Source organism: Aquila chrysaetos, chromosome Z (genome assembly GCF_900496995.4).
Source record: "Aquila chrysaetos chrysaetos chromosome Z, bAquChr1.4, whole genome shotgun sequence".
NCBI classification, from domain to species: domain Eukaryota; kingdom Metazoa; phylum Chordata; class Aves; order Accipitriformes; family Accipitridae; genus Aquila; species Aquila chrysaetos.
In genome coordinates this window covers 24080629-24108219 of record NC_044030.1, presented here as the reverse complement: position 1 = coordinate 24108219, position 27591 = coordinate 24080629, and the positions used below count along the sequence as shown (strand labels likewise).

Genomic DNA, 27591 nt, shown 5'->3' with positions numbered 1-27591 from the left:
AAGGATAGACATTTACGAGTAACCTAAAGCTGTAACATTTTTACCATGAGGCATTTTACTTTACATCCTGGCTACCTAATTTACTAACTGACCCTAAACAGGTTTGGGAGAGTTGCTGACATAAATGGAGCACAGTCTTCCCAAAATATGGAGGTGCTTAGGGAGGAGCAATACGAATCATGGTAGTAAGTTACAGAACTGCTGATAGCTCCAGCAGGTAAATGGAAGAAGTGGAAGACTGCAGAAGGAGTGGGACAAAGCCTCCAGTGTCTTTGAGACTGTGGTCTGCATTGTGCACAACACTTTTTGGATCCTTGGGCATTTATAGAAAATATAGTATAAACTGCTCACACTAAAGAGCGAGGGCTGCATTTAGCCATGATCATGAGTATTTTGTCACCCGTAACCACTTTGCTTTATTGTCAAGATAGGACATAGTCCTCCACAAATATCTGTGATCTCTGTGCTTGCAACAGTTTTTTAAGTTTGTCAGTGTATTCAGTGTTTAGAAAGCATTAGTGTTGTTTCATTAAAAATATTAGTTTCCTGACTGAATTCCCAAATTTGCCATTGCCAACAGGTTTATTATTAAGTCAGTGGGGGAAAAAATTTTTATTTTCAAAGATTACAGATGGAGGCATAAGGAAAGAATCTATGAATGAAAACCTGGATAAACTTCTCAGCATTATAGTGAATCTCAAAAAATTATACCTTTTTTTTTTTTTTCCAGGATGTATCAGATAATTTAAAATTATATTATACCTTGCCTTCCTTTTTGAAGCCAAAACTTTAGAGACCCTCACCTTACTGAAGTTCTTTACAGAATTGACATATGCTAAAACTTTGTGATATATCTTTCGCAAGATAAAAACATTATTAACTAGATATTTGCACTGCATATGAAAATACTGTAAGTACATAATTAAGCAATCAGGATGGATGGTCTATTGAGAACCATGAGGTACTGTACATACTCTGCTGAATCTTCAAAAAAGAATTGTTGTTCAATTTTGGATGAGTTTTGGTAAATCAGACTCACAAAGTCCCAGCCCAGAAGCAGCATTTCGACATATGTAAAGCTCACTAAATTTGCAGAGTTTGACTTCAGTAGTTGGCAGCACATAAGATCTCATTAAGGGTATTTTCTCTTTAAACATCAAGAAAACAAAGCGTGGGAGGGGGTGGCAGGAGTAGTGGTGCCTTTCACAGCTTGGTTCTTATTCAGAGGAAGATGCTCTGCCTATGAATGCAATTCTTGATCGTCTGTCTGTGGGACTGAGTATTGTGCAGCATGGCTGGTCAGCCCTCTGGAAGGACCTGCTTGTCTGACAACAGCTTCATGAAGATCTGTGGAGGTCTGTGTCAAAGCCTTCCTCCCTGCTTGCGCATTACAGCTCTTTTCACAGGTCTGGTGGCGTCAGGCTGTGGCTGATGTGGATGCTGAAACCTATGCCTGCAGGGGACATTTGGTGTACAGGGTGGGCACCAGGTATTTGCTTACTTTGATAGCTAATTTTACAACTGTAACCCAATTAGTGCTTATAACCACATGAACCAGTGCACGGGCATAACTGACCACACTTTTTGTTCCAAGCCTTTCTCTGAAAGTACATGGGGAACTTTTTTTTAATATTTTTAAGAAATAAATCATGAATCTGTAAATCCTGTACAGACTATGTTGCAAATACTGCTTAACTGTGATTCTGTTTTATATTCTAATAAAGGTTGGAAATGCCAGTCTTAAGATGTGTCATTGGACTATGCTGTGCTTGAAGTTTCAGTACGATGGGGAGAACATGGAAGAATGAATTTCTTTTTAGATCTGTAATACACCATTGTGCTGAATTCTTTACGTACAGGAGTACAGACTGACATAGATTAGATTAGAATCATTATTCTGGATTACAGAGCAGCTCTGACAGCTAAAAAGCCTCAGTCCTTTAAAAACTGAAATTGCAGTCATTGAAAACTGCAGTCTTTCTCTAATATAGCCGATTAAACAGTGGCTTGGTCAGTGGCTGGTATAGGGAGCTTCAAGAAAAAATAAAAGATGTTCATGGACTAGAACATCTGGAATCTTCTCCTGGAAAACAGTAATTTCACTCTTGTAACTACAGAAAAGAGCTCCCTCATCTCAAGCATTGAGTAGTGGTGACACTTTATTGAAAATGTAATTGACTGTATATGTACTTGCTTGCATATGTGTGTCATAAGTTACTAGGATGGTCTGTGATCACCTTCCATGGGAATGGTTTCCATGACATTCTGAACATCCTGTTGAAGTTCCTGTAAGTATAAATATCTGCATTGGGAGCTGTCAAATGATAGGAGGGTAAAAAATGGACTTTCACAAAAAGAAGAAACAACACGGAACAGAGGACACAGCAGTAGCTCTGGGAAGGGAGAAAGCTGAAGGTGCATCATTGATTAAATTTACCAAGGAAAAGACTTGAGAAATGTGCTGGGGGGAAGAGGAAAAAGAAGAAAAAGTTAAGTCCTTTACTTAATAGGGAAAACAAGCAATAAAACATTGTGTAGAGAGATCTGGGGTCTTTGTAAAAAGTTAATAGAATATTAAAGGCCCAGTTAGAGCAGAAGTGAGAATATTTAGGTAAGTTAGAGTGCAGATGTCAGTGGTGAGTTGATGATGTTCACCCCAGAACACTGAAGAAGCAAACTCTTGGGAGCAAAACCTGCATCTTCAGGTGTTATCCTTGAGAAGTGACTACAGGCAGGTGAGGTCCCAAAAGTCTAGAAAAAAGCAAAATACAGGTGAGTGAAAAAAGGGTGGAGGGTGATTGAGTCCATACATTGTAATTCAGTAGGGCTCACATCAATACCTGAAAAAATATTGAAACAATTTGTAAGAGCTTAGAAAGCGGTAAGAGAGACGCAGGCAACACTGGCATGGCTTGAGTCTGTGTGTGATTCAGTGAGTGCTTTTTGTTTGTTCTGGTGAGATTCCTGCAGGGTTGTTGTACTGGGTTGACGTGGCAAGGTTTTGGTTAGCAGGGGGCTGCAGGGGTGGCTTCAGTGAGAAGACACCAGCAGCTCCTTCCATGTCAGACACATGGTTGCAGCTGGCTCCAAGGTGGACCCACCACTGGCCAAAGCTGAGCCTATCAGTGATGGTGGTGATACCTCTGTGATAACATATTTAAGAAAGGGTAAAAAAACCTGCACAGCAGCAGTGTGAGAGAGAAGTGAGAACACTGTGAGAGAAACCCCTCTGCAGACCCCCAGGTCAGTGAAGAAGGGGGAGGAGGTGCTTCAGGTGCCGGAGCGGAGATTCCCCTGCAGCCCGTGGGGAAGACATGGTGAGGCAGGCTGTGCCCCCTGCAGCCCAGGGAGGTCCACGGTGGAGCAGATATCCACCTGCAGCCCGGGGAGGACCCCACGCTGGAGCAGGTGGACATGCCCTGAAGGAAGATGTGACCCAGTGGAGAGTCCACACTGGAGCAGGTGTCCTAGCAGGAGCTGCGGCCCCGTGGGGAGGAGCTCACACTGGAGCAGTCCATTCCTGAATGACTGTACCCTGTGGAAAGGAGCCATGCTGGAGCAGTTCATGAAGGCCTGTGTCCCCATGCTGGAGCAGGGGAAGAGTGTGAGGAGGAAGGAGCAGCAGAGACAAAGTGTAATGAACTGACTGCAACCCCCATTCCCCATCCTCCTGCGCCGCTTGGCGGGAGGAGTTAGACAAGTTGGGAATGAAGTCTGGGAAGATGGGAGTGGTGGAGGAAGGTGTTTTCAGTTTTGTTCTTAATTCTCACCATCCTACTCTGTTATTAATTGGCAATAATTAAAATTAATTTCCCCAAGTTGAATTTGTTTTACCCATGACAGTAATTAGTAAGAGATCTCCCTGTCCTTATCTTGACCCACGAGCTTTTCTATCATATTTTTCTTCCCCCTTGTCCTGTTGATGGAGAAGTAATAGAGCAGCTTGGTGGGCATCTGGAAGCCAGCCAAGGTCAACCCACTACAGTCGTGCATGGCAGTCTTGTAACCCTGAGAAGGAAGGTGTGGTGACCCCAGTCTCCTGCCTACTTTGTCCCTCGAGGAGGGTGGGAGGTGGTACCAAGGTGGGTGATAAGCAGCGCTCCAGGGTGGCTGCCTCCTCTTGGCAGGGATAGCTTAGGACTGATGCAGCACTGTTCTTGTGTGCATGTGGAGGAAATCCAACATTTAGGAAAGGGCTAGACCTACTTAGGTCTTTCCCAGCCACCAGAACCAAAGTCTGCCCAGCTAGAAAGGTTGGGCTTTATAGTTTTGGAAGGTCAGACCTGACTTGATAGGTCCCCCATGCTTGCAGTAAGTTGGCATTTGGTCATCAGACTTGCCAGGACTGCAAAACTTACCACTCTGACCGAAATAACGCCCCACTGACACAGCCTGCAGCAGAGTATATTGCCTTAATGCTATCTTCATTTTCTCAGGAAATCTGTTTTTCTGTTTTATGTATAGTATCAGCGTGCTTCCTCCTGCAGCTTCCTCTTTCTACTGTAGCTTTTTTATTACAATAAAATTACAACCAAGTGTAAGTCTTCAGGTTATTGTTATGATGATGGCAAATTAGTTTTTCTGACTGTTACAAAAATATTAGAAATTACAGATTAAATGTGCTCCCTATTATGGAAAATCAGTTATTTCAGTTTATCTTTTTACTTCAAAAACATAGTATTTTTAATGGAGAATATATGTAAGTATGATCAGAATTCAGAAAACATTATAAAAAGTGTTCATTTAGGGAGCATTAGCAAAATATAATACACTCCTCCAAACTCTTCTGCATTGCCTGGCTTTCAGTCTTACCTCTTATGATTAGAAATGGCTGTCTCACCTGGTTTAAAGAAGAAAATATACAAAATAGCTAGAAAAAAGCCAAAGAACTTTTAAATCTGTGGTATATTTCAATTTTGTTTGTTGTCTTGTAGTAAGAGATCCTGGGTTGGCACTGCACATAAACTTCTTGGCAAAAGCAACTTATTTCAGAGAAGCCATTGCATAGGAATTCATAATTCAGCACAACACAAACATCCAAGGAGAAAGCTGTGTAGCTTACCAAAATGAGGGCTATTCAGGATAAGCACGGGCACAAGAGCTTGCAGAATCCCAGGAATGACTTGGCCTAAATTAGCTGGTAAAGAATTTTGTTCAAAACTTGCTTTAGATATGCAGACATGAATAGCCATGAAATTTTCCCTTTCTGATTTAAAAAGGTTTCTTTTTTCTATACAAAGCAAGTTGCTAGTAGTCAAACTTTGTAACCCCCCTTCTACTTCCCTTCACTCCACCAGGAAAACCAAGAGTTATTATGGGATGTGTGAAGCTGTTCATACTGCTGCATGTCATTTAGTGCAAAGGCTGGTTTTCCTTCTGCACATGGAGATTGTCATTAAGAGCAGTAATCAGTGATGTTGACACCTACTCAAAGTACAGACTGTTTAGAACACTTCCTGATGAAGGACCCTGTTACCGGAGAAAAACAGGCAGGCAATTCTGCAATGGCCCACAAGGAAGGTCTTGCAACACATTTTTGAAGGTTTTTAAAAGTTTTTACAGCTCAGTGCTCTTTCTCCTCGCATGCACTCTTCATTACGATTAAATAAACAATGTTTATTTTATATTAGTATCTCTTTGGGGGGGGGGGAGGAAGTGCTGCTTATGAAATAATGGTGCTTAAAATAAGGCCTGTGTATTTCCAGGGAAGCTATGTTCACTGAACTGTTTCAGTCATCAGGCTTTGTGTGCTGCTTGGGGAGGGACAGTAACTGCATGGCATGTTACATAGATGGAAAGTGCATGCACAGTGTCTGTGGCCGTGAGAATATGCCTGAGACTGCCAGTCCAAGGATTTGGGTCTGTGCCTTGCACAGGTAGTCTAAGCACCTGGTTTTGAAAATTTGCCCCAGTGTTTCCAAAGTTCAGTACCAAGGACAAAAATCTGCATCCTGCTGGAAGCAGTAGGAGTTCACTCAGTCCACTATTCTACCTCCTTTTCTTTACTCTCCCTATTTCATTGAATTGCCTAAACGTGAGTAGGGAAGTACTCTCCTGTCCCTGAAAAGAGAAGAGCAATCTCAAAGGAAACTCTGTTCTAAATAAAATATTCAGAATCAGTTTCTGGATCTATTGGACTGCAAGAGCTTTGTGTTGAAAAATCAACCTGACACTACTACAAGTTCATTTTCAGCCAACTTTCAGCTGCAAGTTTTTTTCAGAGTTGGTAGGAAAGAAATTGGTTTTCCTATTGAGAACTCCCCTGCTGTTTTAGAAATACAGTTGTTCTTACATGTGGTCTAACCCAATTTTTTGAAGGGGCTAAATGAAAAAGAAGAAAGAGTGAATGTATTTTCTATACATTTTTATTCTACAGTGCTGTATGAAGTGCTCTGATCTTCACCTCATATCTGCATTTCAGCAGTCTTACTTGAAGATTTGTTCAGGAACCAACTTTCTGAAAGTTGAGTTACACCAAAGACAGCAATGTACACACAGTAAAGCAGTAACCTCTAAAATTCAATGTAGTTCGAATTTTGCTTCCATGTTTTCAAATTAAGGTCTGAGATAATGATTCTTGGTCTTTTAGTATGTCTGGGTCAGCTGTATTGTCCCATTCAACAAAAGGCAGGGGAGCCAAATTTGCCAAAATGCTTTAAGATATGCAGTGTCGGTGGTCTGTTTCTGGTCCTCAATGTTTACCCACCAGCTAAACAGAAATTTAAGAAGTAGTATTTGAGGTGGGGGAAATAATCTAATGTTAAGATGGATATTATAGAATGCACCTAATTTAACCCCTAGCTGAATGCCCACTGTTTTAAAAGGCAGTAATGCCAAATGTAGTGAAGTGTTTAGACTCCTTGTAGGACAGAGGTCTTTTTCCCTAAATTTCCTGCAATATTTGAGGGAGGAGCCCCACTGGAAGCTAGTGAGAAGTATGCTGCTGCAGTCCCAGCAGGAATTAGCAGCTACCGGTCCAGCCACCACAACAGGACTGCTGCATTTTAGTTAGTGTTTCACCAGCCAGCCTAGCCCACATCTAAAGGATTACAGTTCTACAAATTGTTATCTGTGGAAGTTACAAGTTCAAGAATATTGGCAAGCACTAGTTGGATTACTGTTTATTTAAAAACAGTGTATGTCTTATGTTGGGAATGTGCTTATGTAAGGCTCCTTTTGTTTATCTGCTGAATGCAGTGAAGGCTGAATATCAAAAATATCTCGTTGGTCTATTGCATTGCCTTTGCAGGCCAGCCTGAACAGGAATCGATTGCTAAAAAGTCCTTTCACCTCAAATATTAGAAAATCAACATGGCAGCTAAAAGTCATGGAATCAAAATCTGAAGAGGTATGGATGTTTTTCTTGTCTAAATCAAACCAGACAGAACACTGGAATGCAATGGAATTAACTTTCCTTTCCAGAACTGTGTATGTGTTTTCCAACAGCCTTCCCATCTTCAAAGATTAGTTTTATTCCTTATAGAATGTGGGAGTTCAAGGGGTTTTTTTCCCCCCTACATTATGTTTGTTTTGTAACTTTTTCCATTCTCTTTACAAGTTGTGAAATAATGAGGGGGAAGGGAGGGCTGCAGTTGCGCACAATTGCCTTCAAGTCCTATATATGTAGATATTGATGTTTAGAAGAAGTTTTTAGATCAGATTTGAATAATTTAAAAATTGCTTGTAAGTTCGCTGTAGAAAGAAAGTTTGGTTTGATACACTTTCACATGAAATGCAAGTTGTGAGAATTTCTGAATTTACATGTATTTTAACTTTATACCTCTGTAAACTGTACAAAAAAAATCAGTATTCTTTATGGAAGCCAATACTGGACTTTAATCCATTACTGCAGTTTTGGCAGCACAGATTTCCATAGCTCTGTAATAGGTACAGTTTTCTTGGGGCCATTCATTCTTTCACCTGATCTGTTTGGACAAACTAGATTATGAAATCATTCACATTCTTTCATGAAGCACAAACTAATTAATTTCCCCAAAATAAATTCAGAACTTAAGGAATTTAATCCAAATGAAATTTACAGGAGATTACATTGAGGACTGTATTTGTACTGAGTTGATCAAAACGCAGTATAAAACCTGGGATGAGTGGGCATGGTGTGGAGATGCCGACCTACTTTTGAAAGGACCAATTACTGTCAGCGACTGTTTATCGTAAAAACTGCAGCTCTAGGAATTCAGCTTTCCTACCTACCTGTGAGCAAATAAACATCTGGCTGTGTTTCGTTTTGGTTCCCTTTCTTGTTTCAGAGGCAGAATTTTTTTGTGGGTGTGGAGGAAGAAAGGCTTTTTCCAACCTGGCTCAAATTATTTGTCTTTTCTTGCCTTGTCTTTTCTCTATTTGTCTTTTCTTGCCTTGTCTTTTCTCCACCGCAAGTCCAGCCTGATCCTGCAAATTCCATTTTGTCCTTTATGTGCAAATTCTGCTGATCACTTCCACCTCCTTAACACCCCTCCTGGGCGTCCCTGCCTTCCTTCCATCTGTGCTGACACCGCTATTTTTGACTGCATGTACTTGAAGTGTGACTGTGCCTTTTCTCTCGGCTTTGCAGTCTGGACTCCTTAGTGGAAGCAGAACACTATGGTGCTGTTGCCCAATCTCTAAAATAGTGTCCTTCTAAAATAATTGTGAATTCAATAACACCTGAGGATAATAATAAGAAAAAGGATCCAGAATACTCAACAAAGTCTGTACTGGGGGGGCAAAAAGTTTTACACATACTTTTAAAATATTTTTAAAACATTTTTCAAATTTGTGTGGAAAACAGCACACATGCAGAGATCAGTCACTGAATTTTAGTCTAATTTCACATATTAAGTGGTACTTTTAATACTTTAACTTTTTCATGCAATCTTTGGACTAGTGGCTGAGTGAGTTTATCATGTCGCTGAACTATTTGTTTGTACTGCAGGCAAACTAGTTCTGTGCTAATACTGAGTTGTGTATATAGCAGCTGTGATACGTTCCATGCACAGGACATCTTGAGTTTTCTCATGAGTTTGCATTGTCCTCGTTGTAGGCAGCATCACATGGAAGTGAGTGTTTTTATTATCCATTATGACAAGTCAAGATGTATACATTATTTTTAGGTTTTTTGTAAGGTCAAAACTGGATATAGAAACATATTTGTGTACTAAAGCATACAGCATACATAATAAAGTGGTTTGGGGTTTTTTTTTGTTCTTTAGCATGTTCACAGTTATACATGGGTTTTTAAAAGTAAATCTTTAACAGAATCATTAAGCAGCTTTCCAGACAGAAACACATATGTCAGTAAAAGAGAATGACAATGTTTTCAACAATGTAGGAATTCTGATTTTTACTGTTCTCTAACTAACTTGGCCAACTATGTATTCCAAGAATGTGCATTTTTTCATATTGTTCCAGCCAACTTTAAATAATTTATGTTTTGACTTCAGGCAGCTTGTTCTGGGCAAAGATGCAAAAAAGCAACAGCTGGATGCTCCTTTAAGCCTGATTTTCTTTAGAAGTAAATAAGTTCACACTTACATACCCAAATATATATAATAAAATATTTCATATAAATACAAGTGTTTGTATATATGCAAAGATAGATATGTATGTATGCATGTATTCACCAACTACAAAGAGGAAGAAGCTGGCAGTTTCAATTCTAAATGTGCCAACACAATATGGTGAGTAATCTTGTGGTTGGACACATCTGGAGCATGGGAGACTTAATTTCTGGTTTCTAGTCTGAACTGGGAATGCGTTGCTTGTCAATCACACACTGCAATGTACTTCTGCAAGTGATTATTGGCTGCTTGGGCTTAGGGTCATCTCAGTTTCTTCTGTCGAAACGGTTCATGCTGTAGGATTAAATATTCCCTAGTGTTGGTATCTGCTGCTTATCAAATAAGTGCCTTAACCATTGAGTAGAGGTGATCTCTTTCTATAGCACCAGTAATATTTATCATTCAGATGGAGTGGAACACCACCTGCAGAGGATGGGACATTGAGAGGCTTGCGATCTGTCTACCTGGTCATAAATTTCATGCCTGTAGAAAGTGGCAGGTTGCCACAAGAATTTTTGGTTTCTGCATATTTGTGTTTTCTGACCAAATGTATCAGTGAAATGTTGGTACAAATTCAAGATGAGGTTCTGAGAGCCTGGTTGATGGCAGTCAAGCTTTGATGTTGAAAAAATTAAGGGCAAGAGGTTACAATTAGCAGCTCTCTGAGCTTTTCTGTTGCGCATGAGATTTTTGCAGATGAAGCTTCCCACTGCTTTTTGGTGATGAAAGTTTGAATCACTCCAATTATATTGGTGACCTTCCAAGTCATAGAGGCTCAGGAAAGCTGTATGTGCTGATTCAGCAGAAGGCTTGCTGAGCTCCAGCAGGAAGCCAAAATAAGCAAAGCAAAATGCAAAATAAGCAAAGTAAATCGTGCATTTACATTAAGACCCATAGGCTGCTTTCCCTGCCCATCCCCTCTCCTTTTTTTTTTTTATTGGGAAGAAGCAAAGAGGTTCTGTTATCACTGAAGAGACAAGGAGTCTGGTCTGTACTAGTAGTGGTCTGCTAAGCTTTGCACCAGGTGTGGTGTAAGCAGGTTGCCATCCTGTTCCTGAGTCCTGGTGCTTGTTTCTGGCATGGAAGAGGGTGGCAGTGTTAGCTGTTTGCTTGGTGATCTCTTTCCTGGCTGGTGGGAACATGTCGACGCGGAAGTCACGGACACTGCACACAATCAATGCAGTGGGACCTTGCTTTACTGAAGTAAAAGTATGTTTAATTTTCTCATCATGCACATTATTCAATGCTTTAAAAGCTAAATCTTGACTGGGTTGTAAGACTTCTGTGGCAAATTGTGCTTGCCAGTCTGTCCTAGCATAAGGACCTGCACCTAATAGCATTTGGGCTTGCACTCCAAACAAAGGATCCCCATTCTGTCGTGGGATAGCAGCTGCATTTTCACAGGCGGTTTGCCAGTTTTGATAAAACTGGAGTTGCTGGGACGGAAGCAATAACATTTGCACAAGCATTTTAACATCGTATGGTGTCAACAAATGTGCAGAAAATACATGTTGAATAATAGATTGACTGTACGGTGATTTTAACCCATATTGAGTGACTGCTGCCTTAGCTTCCTTTAAAACTTTCCAGTCTAATGCTTCCCAAACAGGAGCCCCATGTCCCCCCATCACAACTGGAAATGCAGATGGAATAAATTGACCTTCAATTAAAGCATCTCTGATTACCCCCTTCCATTTTTTTGCCGGATCTCCCACCTCCCCCGCTGTTAACAAAGCCGTCGGAGGTGGTGGCAAAGGTGCCATGGCACCGATCTCACCCGATACGTCCTGTGAGATAGAAGGATTCATTAGAGGTGGTCTTGGGAATGACGAAAGTCCTGTGCTGAAAGGTGGTGGAGGCGCAGGAACAGTTGATGACGCCGGTTCAGGCTTCACTGACGACTCCAAACGGGCTTCGAGAGCCTCCAGTTTTTGTAGCATTTCTTTCAATTGCGTATCCCCCAGACCTGTTGCCCGTTCCTCTTTTTCCTCAATCGGGGATGGAGGAGTGGATGGCATCAGCGGTGGATACAGGGATGAAGCAACTGGTTTAGGTGATGAAGAACGGGATCTAGAGACTGAGCTGTTTCCTGTCTCTTCTGCTGGTGGTGGAAATTCTGTCAGGTTGTTGCCTTTTTCCAAAGGCTGGTCCCCGGGCTTTGGATCTGCTACCGCAGACTTTCTGGCTGCACTAGCACCTGCGGAGACCTTATTCGCCCCAGATACACGGATTTGTGGTTGCTCAAAGAGCAAACGTGTTGAGGAGGGTATTTCCTTTGAATCTTCTGGTTTCAATGCAGAAAAAGCAGAAGCTGCTGCTGACCGTTCTGCTTTCATACTTTTTAAAGTGTCTATAATTAACCTCCACATCGTGGAGAATCTGCTTGCCTCTTTTGAACCCGAACTTATGTCTTGCCATAGTTCTTGCCCTATCTTTTCCCACGTAGGGATGTCGAAAACATCTCCAGATGTAGAGAGTAAACCTTTTTCTCTTGCCCATAGTAACAGAGCTTTCAGGGCAGATGAGTCATAACTTAATCCTCTCGTAGAGAACATATGTTGGAGGAGCTTAACCACTGCTGCCTCTTCTTTGGACAGAGTGGACCCCATCTCCTCCCCGGCCGCTCGCCTGGCCAGGGCGAGATTTCCATGACGCACAACGCTAGCGTTTTCCCGAGTGCCGGGGCAGCACTCACCTTCGGCCGGCTTCCGCACCCTCTCTCCATCGGCTTCTGTCGAAGAATTCAACACCGATCTGAGGGTCCCTGTTCGGGCGCCACTTGTCGACGTGGAAGTCACGGACACTGCACACAATCAATGTGATTGAGCAGATGCCACTTTATTGCCCAAATAGCTTGGTTTAAGTAGTAGTTCTAGTTCCTGCTCATGTGCAAGCCATTTGTTGATTGGTTAGCATGTGCTGTCCACACGCCTAAAGCAATAGATTGATTGGATAAGGTCTTTTGATCACGCGAATGGTTCCCTCCGCCTGTGTCCTGTCTTGAATCCTGCTTTCAGTCACGTATACCCGACCTTGTTCTACTTTTTGTGCTTGTTTCATCAAACTTGTAGCAACAGTTGACCTTCGCTACATCCTTGAGGCCTGCTGCCTGCAGAGGCCTCTGGCTCACAGATGAATCAGTTCCATTGTGTCTGGATTGTTCACTATGTGTCCATTGCTTTCCAGATATCCCACAGGAACGTATCTGTCACAGCCAGCCATAAGCACATAAACCAAAAGAAAACCCTCTGAAAGCATTCCCAAATCTTGTGATACCTTGTCATCATTTTTTCCCCAAATTAAGACTCCAGGGATGTGCTGCCCAAAATCTTTACAATAGGGAATAATTTCTAAGCTAGCACCTCTGTGTGTTTTGAATGGTGACTAACGAGCCTGATGGCAAACTGCTCACTGGACAAGCCTTCATAAACTCCTGTCTCTCCAGGCTGTCGTATGTGTCTTTTGAGGACTATGCTGCCTTTCTTCCAGCTTTGGGTACAGTCAAATGAACTGTTAAAGGTGGTGCCATGCAACCCCTGCTGGTGTAGCTGTCTGTCTCATCACTCGGCCCGTTCTGTTAAATCATCAGAGGTGTTCTAATGGCTAGGTTTTTATTCATGTGGAAGACTTTGCAGAGCCAGATTACAAACTGGTAAAACAGACGCTGACAATAGCATCACTAGAGACAGTGGCTGCCCTCCATCACCACAGCAGCACTGAACACCTGGAGATGTGCACAGCAATGGTAATTTATTTATTTGGTTCATCAGCTGCACAGCTTATCTAATTGTGCCCTCAACCAAATAAAATAATTTCTAGGTTTGCTGCCTACCTACTAAGAGCGTGTGTAGACAAATGAGTTTAATGTTTATGTTGCACTCTGAATATGTGAAGCAGGGTACAAGAATGATTTGCAGTTTATGCAGTGACTTCCCCATTACAGTGCTGTAGTGAAATACTGGTGATATGAACTTTATCACAGCAGGTCCTTAAAATTTTATCTTTTAACATTTTTGGTTGTACTTAAAAGATGTGAGGGTTGTCTAATGATGTGGTGTATGTTTTTCTTCTTGCTAGATAGAGCCTTTTGAGACTTGGCCAAGGAGAGGAGATCTAATTAAATTCATGTAATGATTCTGGGAGTCACTGAGGCTTGCAGTACTCCCACACATTTATCAATACACTGTTATGACAGACAAATCATTTTAGCATTTGAGACGAAGTGAAGATTACTTTATGTGTGCTTGATGCACAGAAGCCCTCAGATGATTGAGCTGCCTGACTCTGGCTGGAGGTGACCTTTCCTGATGAAGAGGTCTTTCTGAAATAAATCTTCTCAATCAAATGCCAGTTCTTGTGCTCATTCATATATCCATAAAAATATGGACATGCCTACTCAGAGCATTATCTAGTACCTGTGCCTGTGCTGAGGAGGGAGAAGTGCAGACCATGCATGGCGGTTTTGTACAGCAGTGCACCCAGAATGATAAACCTTGTATCACGGCTTTATTCATACAGTCAAACTTGGCTATACCATTCCACTGCTTAAAAGAAATCTGCTTGTGTCATTGCAGCTTGTGGTTATCTCCTGTAGACATACTGAGATGGGTTTCTTCTGGTTCAGAGAGATCTGCAGTGCAATTTGATGTGCAGTATATATGAAATCCTTCCACTGCAGAGTGGCTGTGTGCAGTTCTGCAATGTATGTTATTCGGGAAGTCATGTATGATAACGGGAGTCCCCTCTAGCTTAAAAATCTGCAGCTATTCCAAAGTGCTGAGTCTTAGAGTGGGTGACAAATCTGAGGGCAGGAGGCTTCCAAAAATGCCTTAAATCCAGTGCTGACACATAGCACTTCAGTGCATCCATTTTGATGGTGGCTGGCACTGGGTTGCTCAGCAGCATCTAAAAGTAGATGTCATAGAATATAAAGGTATTGGAATTGTTTGTAACCATTATGCTTTTGCCAGAGGCTTTTTCTCTCTTTAGCTAATTCATAGAGTACAGGTCCCTTCCCTGATGGTAACAAGTAGAGCACAACAAGTAACCTCAGCCCCTGAGCCCGTCTCTGGAGACTGTCTAGCCCAACCTCCCACTCAGAGAAGTGCCTTCCAACCAGCAGAGCCATCATTTTATGTTATGAGTGCTCAGATTTAGCACATTCAAGTGAGTACGCCTTGAAGGCAACCAGAAGATGTAAGCCCAGTTCAGTTTTGCTATGAACAAGCCCCACCAGTTTCCACTGAATTAACCAAAAGTGCTGCTTGTGCCATCTGGTGCCAAATTTGGCAGTTTGGGCAACTGGGCAGGGAGCAGCACAATAATTGTCTCTTCTCTTCTTTTCTGTCTCACTCCCCATTCCTGCCATCAACAGTAAAAAATCCCAATGCAACTAACTGTTGCAAAGGTATTGCCTTAACAAAGACAAGGTATGTCGTCACAGGTTTGGGGACAGATTACGTCCCTTGCTACCCAGTGGAAACCTCCAGGATGTGTCAGGAGCCAGAAAAGGTGTGACCAAGAGGCATCTCAAGCTCTTGCAAGTTCTGTTGGCTGAATAACCACTGAATTTCACTGGTTCAACAGAAAACAGTTTTTATACTGGTTTTTTTGGTTGCATCTGTGGGGAAAAACAAGGTATTTTTGCCCAAACTGGGAGGAATAGAAAATGTAGTTTCAGCTAGGCAACTCTGTTTATTGACATATTCAAAGAGGTGTATGTACAACTATTCTTCCTTTTTTTTTTTTTTTTTTTTTTTTTTTTTTAAATTTAGTGGGGCTACATCCATTGTCTACAGATGCAGGCAGAAAGGGACCCAGAAACCTTACGCCGTCAAAATGTTGAAGAAGACAGTAAGTCATTCTTTTTTATTTTGCTTTGCTTTGGAATATGTTTGGGATTTTCTCTGGGTTTTTTTCCGTGCAGTTTCTTTGTGTGAGGGAAACGGGACCCCGCTAAGCTTGTATTTTCTGTGACCGAGCTTCTTCTTCTCCTCATCATTAAAACAACTTTTAGAGGTAACAGTACTCTGTCGGGAATGCCTTATCCCCACAAATCTTGCTGGTACCTTCATCTGGTGTTGTCTGCATAGACTTAGATTTGGGGAAAACTTTTAGACAAAAATGTCTTTTTCTTTCACTATGGGAAAGAAGTATGTTCTGAATCATTTAAATGTTCTGTGATTTCATTTTGCTTTAATACATTGTTTTGCTCAAAAAATATCATTACATGATTTATCTTTTTCAGAAACTGATTAAAACACCGCCTCAAACTCAAGTAAAATTAAAGACTTCACGGAGGTTTTTCCCCCCTATAAAAATTGCAAGAGAACCAGTTGAGACATCACTTATTTTTAGAGCGCCATATATGTCACACTTCTACCACATTTATTTTTGTGTGTGTTACAAAATAGATGGTGGAAAGCATGAAGAGGGACCAGAGAAGAAATCCATTATTACTCTATCTAGTAATGGATTGAGAGACTTCAAGCAGAAAGAGAGTGTGGGGGATAGGGTAGAGCAGTTCATGTTCCTAACAGGGAAGAGAAATTTGAGAGGAAACAAGCAAGCTGTGAGGCACGGACATGTTTTTTATTCATGAGTGGGTTTGATTCCGTTTATTCCAGTGTTAAATCATCCATTATTCCATGAAGTTCAGGAATGTTCACATCTAGCAACATAATGATGAGTGGGTAGGCGTAAACATGTCTAAATGCTGAATTAACTGGTGGTCTCTGTGCAAGACATAATGAGTGGGTTCCACATGAGTAAAGTGTTGGCATTAATTTGTCGTCTTTGAAAGTAAGCCAAAGTTTAAACTGGCACCGAAATTCAGTTGTGTGTGCTGCTTTTGAATTTGCATCTGGTGCATTGGAGGAAGCAGAGCATGTGAGGAGCTGGCATTGCTGCAGCCTACGCTCTGTCTTTCCTATGGAAATGCAGAGAACTTAATTTTTATCAGTTCTTTATGCCAACGATTCCCATAATGTTTTAGGAGTATACCTTCTGATAATTTTAATTCTGAAAAGCACTAGAAAGAATGATATTGCTTAAAAATAGTTCTTTGCTCTTTTTTGGCCTTTGTGGAGATTAATTCATGTGCATAGTGGCCACATTAATACTAGCTCTATCTATTTGTATCTGAAACTATTCAATTTAGACTTTTGGTGGACTTATTGAAACAGAGGTTTTTTTAAAAAGTGTAGGAAAAATGGCAAGCAAGTAGAATATAAGAATATGGTTATGTATGTAAATTGTTTGCACAGCAGCAATAGCTTGGCTTAATGCACTCTTGATTATATCAGCAGTGTGGTTAAGCATTTCACGCAACTGAGTTGTTCCCAGTGTAATTAATACACTTTGGGATGTTTTGTTATGAGAACAAGTGATTCTGTTACACAACTGAGCTTATTTGTATAACTGAGAACATGGGAGGTGATACTGTAAGGATGTGCCACTGCTTGTGTCTGTGTGCCATGAGCTACTGTAGCTCTGTTCCAATTTGGAGACATAATTATTATCACAGAGACAGAACTAACTGTGTGTTACAGTGCTCCCACAGCAGGAGGCCTAATCTTTGCTCAGAGTGTCTTGGTGTAAAAATAACGAAGTGTGGGCCAAATCACATACCAAAATGTTGATTGGCTTAAGATTCCTGTTGGCTTTTTTTAAACAGTTAGAAAAAACAGATGGCAGTTCAATAGTGGAGGAAAAGTGATGGGAGAAAAAGAAGAACCTGTGACTGCTTTTGATGCAAAGTCCCATTTCTTCAATTCCTTTTCTTAAATGCACATAAGGGAGCTCTGAAGAGCACAGGAAATTAGAAGACAAAGGAAGATGGTGGAAAAGCAAATACTCCATTTTTTGCCATTCAAACTGACTGACTTTAAACACTGCACCAAACAAGAATAACTCGCTGAGGAAGAGTGTCTGTTAAAACAGGGTGAGGGTCAGGGAGGGGGTGGTCCAGCTTGTTTTGGAAGTGGTAACAAGTGATGTGTGATTAGGAGTCTGGTGACTGACTGGCAGCTCTGGATTTGTGAATGCTGATGACTACAGTACTGTAATTTGAAGTAAAGCATTAGAAGTGATTACTTTTGTCCCATGGAAACAGCTCAGATAAGAAACAAATGATCCTTTTGGATTGAATTAGTGTGCTAGGAACAGACTGCAAGAAATATAAAATGCCTATCGGTGTTCTTATAATTTAAATAATAAGATTAATTTTTCATTTTGCCTGACTAATGCATTCTTATTTGAGAGCAAATAAAATTTTGGGCAGGACATATCAGCCAATGCTGAGAATACACATTTATGAAGAGATGTGAGTTTGTAAAATATTCTTTAATTAATATTTCTTCACCATCTAGCTTAATAAAATAGTATTCTTAGATTATTTGCTCAGTTCTATTTGTTTTTTTTCTGATTGCTAGTAAGCCAACAAAGAGAAACAGGAGAAAACATGTTTATACAATCTTTTGTTGTCAAGAAAATTAAATAATTGGGGGGGGGGTATTTAGAGGTTTAATCATTCTTAACCATTAATTAAAATTATACAGTTCCAAAAGGAGGAGAAAAATACTTTTTTGCTGGTTCAAAACTACTGAAACAGAATGCTTCAGTTCCCTGTTTTGTTTTGGTTTTGTCAAATTCAGCCCAAGTTTAGGAGTAGTTTTGAATCCTTTAAATTACACTTCTGGTGAATAAAATTTAGTTCAAAGAACACTTCTGGTTCTTACTCCTGAAGTGTCTGAGTGTCAAAGTTAGGAAACTGACAGGCAAATTAGGACCATAACTTCCAAAGCAGCTAAAAGACAACTGTTAGAAGGGCTAAAGAAGTCCACAGAAAAATTGATGTATGTATTAGTGGGGAAAAAACTCTCACATAATGTACAAGAAATTAAATTTGGACTTGTTCTTAACAAATACAAAAAGAAATATGTTTATAAAACAACATCTATGGGACAGGTGAATAAGCATGCTATATTATTGCTTTTGATTTGCTTATCCAACCTTTATGCTCAGTTCCTGAGCATAATTGAAATGTAGGATTGTATTATATATTCATTATTTGATTTTTGCTAGGTTTAGCAGATCTCTGAAATTCCATGCAGGTAATAAATATAAAGGTTCGAATCATGTAACTGCAAATGTAAATTGCAAATGCAAACAATGTAAATGTAAATGCAATTTACAATGTAAATGTAAACGCAAACAACATATAGCATGTGGATCATATTGGAAGAACACAGGATTCCTGAAGGGAGCAAACATATTTATGTGCTGTTCGTGAAATGAAACTTCTCATCTGCAAACCTTTGCCTCCTTTTGGTGTGTTTTGAGAAAGATAGGCAGCACATGAACTAGGGCCAGCCTGGAGATTGTCTCAGTCTGGGCAGGTGAACGCCTTCCAAGAAATTAGATCCACCTCTGCCTTAAATTTCCTACCTGAGTCTGGACAAGTTGCTTTAAAAATAGTGAAAAGAACAGATGGCGTCTGTTCTGCGGTTTCTGAATTAAGACACCAAGTGCCTGCCTCCGTTATAGGTCTACCAAGTACTAACAACTGTAACTGAAGTAATTTGGGAGCTGCCATTGCAATAAACCAACATGGTCTGCGGAAAGGAGAACAGGATGCTGAGCTGGGTTGTCCGGAGCCTAGGTCCTGGTGTATTCCCAATTCAGCCTGTGCTGTTGACTGAGGTATTTCTTTTTAGTTCAACTTTCTCATCCACAAAAATGACATAATACTTATTTGATTTGCTTGTCAGCAATGCTTTGAAGGATAGCCTGGTTAATATTCCTAGGTTTTAATTGATAGGCACTATCCTCTAAGAGTGATTAAGTATTATGAAATATTAGGCCCTCTGTGTCTCCGTCAATGAGGCGTGCAAGTACAGAGACTGTTTTGGAAAATTCTTATTTTGATTTCATTTTTTTCATGTGTGGGCATCCTCCCTCACAGGGTTTGTGATGCTTAACTAATACTTCCTCAGTACTTTAATTAAAATCAGTATTTATGGAGCAGCGTTCTTCTTGCAGACTGGTTGATGTTCAAAATCAGACAAATGTTCAGGCACATGAACTTTTTCTCAGATCAGAGACAGAGCAACAGTTTTCAAGCAACACATACGCTGGAAATAGTTGTGCTGGGATTACTCTAATTGTTCTAATTGGTTAGAGAATTTGAGAACAACAAATAGTTTGTCTGTGGAGCAGAGAGGAGTGTGAGGAAATGTAAAGGTAACAGGCTTCCCTCCTGGATAAGTGGGGTTGAATATCTAGAGTTAGGGCCTGAAGAAGATTATAATGGTCTATAAAGGCATATATATAAAGTCTCAGTTGTGTTCATGTTTGCAGATATATGCATAGACATATGTATATTTATTTACACGCAAGTACATTATATATATATATACACAAACATATATATACACACACTATAACATATACATATATATTATAAACTATATATATTCCCAACTATACAGAGAGTATAGTTGGCTGGATTTTTCATCTTGCAGTGAATTGGTGGCATTAAGTGGTAATCAAGAGGCTCGTGCAAATGTTTAGTCTGTTTTCTTGGAGGGGTGCTGCTTTTGCTTGAGCCTTCCAAATTGTTTGAGAAGGCAAGTGCCACGGCAGGGGGTGGGGACTGTGTATCACACTTGATGGGAGTCAGAATTAGTAAATTGGTCTTTCATTGACTTTTGGAGAAAAAGATGTATGTTTGTAGCTATAAAATGAAAATTTCCATTTGCTGCCAAGTGGCCTTACAGGATTTACAATTTGAATGCCTCCTGCCTCCATATGCCTGTTTCTCTATAGATTTTATAATGAGACTATATATATATATATATATATATATATATATATATATATCTCCTGTCATGCAGTAATTGTCAGTACTCTTATTGGACTGACATCTGAGAGTGGTGAAGTTTAGCAGACATACCTGGTCCACAGAGAAAGCAAGAGCCTAACAATACTCCAATTTGTCTGAAGGGCTATGGCAGTATTCTTTTTTCTCCAGATGACAGATGTTTGGAATATATGTACATCTATATGTATATTTAAGGTTAATTTTTTTCTCACAAAGCTGGTATTAATTAATACATTGCATTAATGTGCATTGCAATGCTCTAATTTTTTTCAAATTTTTCGAAAAGGAAAAAGAATAGTGTCATATGTAATTCTACATGAAAACAGTCAACTGCACATCAGTACTTACCATTAAAAAGGTATGTCAGCTAGCTCACACATTCTCTTCTGTTGTTCATTCACACACACACATACACACATCACATATGCCATTGCTTGGTAATTATTGGGAAATGGTAATTTCTTAATTACCACTCCGTCTGCAGTACTAGCTCTTATATATATGGAGATTACTTTATTTTTCCTGGTGAGCTCATTTTTGTCATCCATGTCATCATCTCATTCATGTGCATTTCACACTGTTATGTTTCTTCTGAAAGATGAAAAAAATATTTAAGTCAAAATTATTTTGAATAAAGTAATAAGGCAGTAAGGCTTTGAGTTTTCCACTGCTTATATCCAGTTTTCCCTCATATATAAGTGGAATCTGGCTTCCACAGTCTGACTCACTACCTTCCAAAAGAAAGAGCTTTTAAGTAAAAGTTAAGTCCATCAAATGTGTAGTGTCTGAAGAACAAGAAAGTTCATTTTACATAAATGCCCTACAAAAGAAGAGAGAACTGAAAGATTTTTTTTTTCCTGCAGTAAGATACCAATAGGTTTTTGCTTTAGATGCTATGAAATCAAACACCAGTTAGTCAAAGTGGAAATTTTACTGAAAAATAGCTTTGTAATATGCTGGTTTAGTCCTTGGAAAGCAAAAAGTGGGTTTTGTCTGTATTGATAGGGCATCCTTTAGAAAAGGAAAAAAATCCCATTCTGCAACTGAAAAAAGCCTGTCCTACATACATAAAGTTATTTAACATGTCATCTGCATTACAATGTATTGTATTATATCACATTGTAGTGCAGGTGATGTGTAAAAATCACTTAACATAGAACAATATTTTTTACCTGTCGCTGTTTAGATTGAATTGCTGTGCTCTGCCTGAGTAAGTCATACCTCAGGTTAAGATTTTAAGAACAGAGAGTATGTATTACATTTCTTTTTTCCTTACTCTGTTTAATGTATAGGTAATTAGCTAACACTCATTTCTGGTATTCACAGCTTATTTTTCAGAAATACAAAGATGAGCTAATAAAAAGAGGAAAATATAAAGCTCAACTCATTGTTACGCACTTCAAGGAAGCTCAATCTACTGTATACATTGTATTGTTGAACAAGTAGTTCTGAGAAACTAAATAATATCCCTTAGATGATTAATTCAGTAAAAAAAAAAAAAGAAACAAATGACACATGTTTAGCTTTGAATAACTTAACAGGAACTTTCATGAAATGATCTGAACCGCACATTTTCTTCTAACAACCCATCCATGCAGATTTTGCTCTCTTCCTGCCTGCAGTGATTTGTCTTCTCCATGGCTTTAAGCAAGCCTAGAGGAGCTTTGTGTGTCTCGGGTGCACATAAATGTAGAGAGGCAAGACAGGGAATAAGAATGAAATGTGTTGCTGTGTGAGGATATATTTAATGCCTAAAGCAAAGACGCAACCCTGCAAAAGGGCTGCATGAAGGTGCAGAGGTAAATATTAGGCTATCCTGAGATTATAGTCCTTCTCTTTAGAAACCCTTCATTATTTACAGCCTGTTAAAGAGATCTGGAGACGTGCCATTGATGGAGCTGTACTGCAGGGAAGACAGGGCTTCTCCATAGATGGGTGGTCTGTGAGGCTTGTGATGGGGATCTCTGAAACTCTTCTCCCTCTGCACTTTAGGAAGTTGTTGTTTTTAAGAAATGTATGCTGTGATCCTGTCAGCACAGTTGTGACAGTTACTCATTTGAGTGGAGAGAGGTTGAGCTTGTTCTATGCTGTCAAGCAAAGAATTAATGGAAAACTGTCTGCATGCACAAAAAATGAAGAGGACAAAAGATGAGAAACCACAGTGTTTTCTCAGTAGTGGCAGTTCAGCTGTTGGAATAAAACAGGGACAGTGTATGACTTAAAACATAGCATCCTGGGTTTATTCCTCTGGCCTGAAGCTGAGTTCTCTGTAGCCCCTCAGAGAGGCAAATCTGAGGTCTATAAGAGAGAGGCTTTATTTTATCAAGAACTCTGTAATCAGGATGTACTCACTTGACAAACTGGTTACACTGGCATATTTCAAGATAAAATATATCCTCTTTGGCTGAGGTGGTCTCCTTTTGTCTTACGTCCTTTAAGAGAAAGACCAACCACATGTAGGGAGGAATGGAAAACCAAAGGTGGAAACTAACACAATAACTGTGTAAGTGGCACAGCCTTTGGGTTCCGGTTACAGAAGCTTCTTTGAGAAATCATGAAACCAGCATCACTGTCTGATGTCCATGAGATAACGTCACCAGGTCAGAGCATCTCTTAAGACTGGAACTAAGGTTCAGTACAACTTTCTAAGCTGAATATTGTGACGGCTGAGGGCTGCAGGACTAGTGTGTATGGGTAAGGATCATCCCAAATTTTTGCCAAACTAAGCTTGCTCTCTGCTCAAATCACTTAGGAAGGGCTTCCTTAAGGGAAAAAAACCCCAAACCCAAAACAAAACAAAAAAAACCCCCAAACCTGAATAAATAAAAAAATAACTAAAAACATGTTTTCCTACAAATGTAAAAAAACCCACCCTGCTTTCTTTGTTATTCCTCCCCCTTTGTTTTAAGCAGCCTTCAAATACTACTGTTTGTTTCCAGCAAGCTATTCCATTATACTTTGTATATATTGAATGAACAGATATTTGAAACTCCAACTGGGCATGCTTTCAGTAGATATAGTTGAAAACAGCTGGAAACATTTCCATAAGTAATAAGAAATAGCATAAATAAGATGGTTTGATTTGTATTTCAGTCCTGTGGTATTCAAGTCACTTTCATTTATAGTTTTTTTGAGTGAATTCTGATTTCAGATTTATTTTAGAATTGCAAAGATTACATGATATGCTAACTTCTGAGGACCTCTAAGTAGTACTCTCAGGAATATCAGCCTGCAGAAATTTAGATTCTGTCTGCAAGATACATAACACTCATATAGGTTTTAGGTCTTTATACACTGATAAAAGAATAGTGCTACAAGAAGAAATAGCATCATAATAATTGTAGGTTTCTAGATTGAGTGACAAACATAGTAGGTATGGGATTTGAATGTAATAATATGAGAAAATACAAAGTCAAAAGAACTCTGTGATGTGGCTTTCAAGAATTTGTGGGAAAAGTTCTAATTCCTGCAGATGAGGGTCCTAATTTCTACAACTGAGAAGCCAAAAATCAGTTAATCAGAATGCCAGGAAAATTATTCATTTCACCATTATAACTAATTTCAGTTATTCTTTTTGCACCATTACTGTGTTACAACTGCAACACCGCAGTGAGAAAACATGTTAGCATTTCCATGTTTTATGGGTGAGGGGCACGTGAGGTACTGAGGCTAGGAGCTAGATCTGTAAAGTATTTGTATCCAGGCAATTAGTACCACATTCATAACACATCAATAGCTACCTCCTGCATACTTTACTTCACAGGTAAAATTTGCCTTCTCTTCTCCAGGCTAAACAGATCCAGGTCACTCAGCCTTTCCTCATAGAAGGGACACTCCAGTCCCTTCATCATCTTGGTGGCCTTTCGTGGGATTCTCTCCAGTGTGTCCATGTCTCTCTCAAACTGGGGAGCCCAGCACTGGACACAGCACTCCAGGTGTGGCCTCACCAGTGCTGAGTAGGGGGGACAGATCATCACCCTCGACCTGCTGGCAAGACTTCTTTTAAGGTAGCCCAGGATACAATTAGCCTTCTTTGCCGCAAGGACACATTACTGGTGCATGCTCAAACCTTGGTGTCCACAAGGATCCCCCTTCTGCCAAGCTGCTTTCCAGCTGGGCAGCCCCCAGCATGTACTGGTGCCTGGGGTTGTTCCTCCCCAGGTGCAGCACTTTGCACTTCTCCTTGTTGAATTTCATGAGGTTCCTGTCAGCCCATTTCTCCAACCTGTCCAGGTCCCTCGGGTGTATCAGCCCCTCCTCCCAGTTTGGTATCATCAGCAAACTTGCTGAGAGTGCACTCTGCCCCATCATCCAGCTCCTTAATGAAGATGTTAACAGGATTGGACCCAGTATTGACCCCTGTGGTACACCCCTCATTACTGACCTCCAACTAGAATTCATGCCACTGATCACGACCCTCTGGGCCTGGTTGTTCAGCCACCTTACTGTCTGCTTATCCAGCCCATACTTTTAACAGCTTGTCTATGGGGATCTTATGGGAGACAGTGTCAAAGACCTTACTGAAGTCCAGCTAGACAATATCCACTGCTCTCCCTTCATCTATGAAGACATTTCATCATAGAAGTTTCTCAAGTTGGTCAAGCATGACTTGCCCTTGGTGAATACACTTGATGCCTGACTTGTCCTTCATGTGCCTGGAAATGGTTTCCAGGATTAGCTGCTCCATCACCCTCCCAGGGATTGAGGTGAGGCGGACCTGCCTGCAGTTTCCTGGGTGCTCCTTCTTGAACACATGAGTGACATTTGCTTCCCTCCAGTCTTTGGGTACTCCTCCCAGTCACCATGATTGACCACAGATTATTGAGAGTGGCCTCACAGTGACATCTGCCAGCTCCCTCAGCACTTGTGGGTGCATCCCATCAGGGCCCATGAACTTATGTATGTTCAATTTGATTGAGTCTTCCCTGACCTGATCTTCTTCCATGACGGGTACATCTTCCTTGCTCCAGCCTTTTCCCCTGGTCTCTGGAGCCTGGCATTCCTAAAAGCTGGTCTCCCTAGTAAAGACTGAGGTGAAGAAGGCATTCAGTACCTCAGCCTTTTCTATGTCCTTTGTCACCAGGTCCCTTGCCTCATTCAGCAGCAGGCCCTACCCTTCCTTTTGTCACCTGTCTACTTATAGAAGCCCTTCTACTTGCCTTTGACATCCCTTGCCATATTCAATTCCATTTGGGCTTTAGCTTTCCTAAATTCATCCCTGGATGCTCGGACAATGTTTCTGTATTCCTTCCAGGTTACCCATCCTTGCTTCCACCCTCTGTATGGTTCCTTTTTGTGTTTGAATTTGGCCAGGAGCTCCTTGTTTATCCACACAGGCCTCCTGGCATTTTTGCCTGACTTCCTACTTGCTGGGATGGTCTGCTCTTGAGATTGGAGGAGGTGATCCTTGAATATTATCAGCTTTCTAGACCCCCACTTCCTTCTAGGAGCTTATCCCATGGGACTTTTCTAAGGAGAACTTTGAAGAGGCCAAAGTCTGCTCTCCTGAAGTCCAGGGTTGTCGTCTTGCTTTTCACTCTCCTCCCTGCCCTCAGGATCCTGAACTCCAGCATCTCATGGTCACTGCAACCAAGGCTGCCTTTGATCTTCACATCCCCAGTGAATCCCTCCTTGTTGGTGAGTATGAGGTCCAGCAGAGCATCTCTCCTGACTGGCTCGTCACTCACTTGGAGGAGCAAGTTAGTATGAACGCGCTCCAGGTACCTCCTGGTTTGCTTGTGTCCTGCTCTGTTGTCTGTCCAGCACATAACAGGATGCTTGAAGTTCCCCATGAGGACCAGGTCCTGCAAATGTGATGCTGCTTCTATCTGTCTGTAGAGTGCCCCATCCACTTGTTCTTCTTGATCAGGTGGCCTATAGCAGACACACACTATAATGTCGCCTTTTACATTGTGTATTATGTCACCTAAGAACTTGTGTGTTATAAGCCAGGTCTTCTTCCTCCCATGTAGTGGATATGTGAAATGTGATTTAAAGAGAGACAGCTTTATTACCACTGAGCTTCATACAGAGCTTGTTCATCCCAAAGTTTATGAAAGTATGGTCAGAGTATAGCAGTTGTAATAAGGACCTCAAAAAACTTAGGTTGAAGGTCCCAGATAGTTTCTTATCACTGAGTAGCTAGACCTTACCAAAAGCTGAAGTTGCCACAGATTTTACCTGCAGTAACATAAGAACCTACAGGGTCCTCAGGGGTTGCAGGTTTTTTTAAGTACAGAAATTGCACCCCAAATCACACTTCATGCATCAGAGGTGGTTTTTAGGTCTGATTCTTTGTGATTTGCCAAATCTGCATATGAATTCAGTGGCCATAAATGGAGACATAGATAAGTCTCCTGAAACTCAAATACTCACCTGTTCTGGTTCAAGTTTACATAGCTTACAATTGCCTCCTTTCAGCATCTCCTCCATTTACTCCTAAATTGTATGAAGCATCAGGGAACACAGGATCAAATATGGAAGGCACCCTATGGATCTTAGGTGCAGAATTCACAGGTTGGGGTGATCTGTTGGAGAGGGAAGTCACTGTATGTTCCTGCTGCTCTCAGCCTGTTCAGTCACTTGCCTTTTTTTTCCAGCACAGCTCATAGATCCTGGCAGAGGATGCAAGTTAATGTGCTGTCATTAATGTAGTTGAGACATCCTGCGTCTGGGGATGCAGGGATTGGAGAGATGTAGGGACAAAACCAGTCCTGTAAATTCTAATGTTATTTGTTGACACATAGTGCTAACAAGAAAGTCAACTCACAGTTTCTAATCTATGAAGCGAGCTCTCTAAATTAGTTATAAGGCCTTGCTTTCACATGTCTGCCTACCTCTCTTAACCATCTCTACATGCTTCTCTATATCCTTTTCCAACTGTCCATTTTCAGTCCCTGAAGAGTTTCTGCAAGGGATTCTTTCCCTGCTTTCCTTTGAGGATCTACTGGTTTGCTGTGTTATTCAAATTATAAAGTATAGAACCTCTAAATTTTAGGCAATTTTGGGGCATGGGGTCATTTATGTGGTTCTTCTAAGTGTAGAGTTACAGGTTCTATGTACTATCAAGCAACACTGAAGTGACTTCAGGACCCCTCATTATCAGTGTTCGGGGCTGACCTACCAGAAAAATTGTTTAGCATCAGGAGATTACAA

The 27591-nt window shown here is 40.7% G+C and overlaps 1 protein-coding gene and 1 long non-coding RNA gene across 2 annotated transcripts in view; one reads left to right on the top strand and one right to left on the bottom strand.

The window, feature by feature from the left end:
* CAMK4 (calcium/calmodulin dependent protein kinase IV) overlaps nt 1–27591 on the top strand; it is a 182450-nt gene that overhangs the window by 62765 nt on the left and 92094 nt on the right. Inside the window, exon 2 of the mRNA XM_030005065.2 lies at nt 15329–15407. Within this exon, the coding sequence (XP_029860925.1) occupies nt 15329–15407 (79 nt within the window). The remainder of the gene's footprint in view (nt 1–15328; nt 15408–27591) is intronic.
* LOC115337071 lies at nt 64–27272 on the bottom strand. The gene is made up of 4 exons (XR_003922022.1): nt 25077–27272; nt 23079–23081; nt 18293–18303; nt 64–75 (listed from the first exon to the last, which is right to left on the bottom strand). It is a non-coding gene; the product is annotated as an uncharacterized LOC115337071 (long non-coding RNA).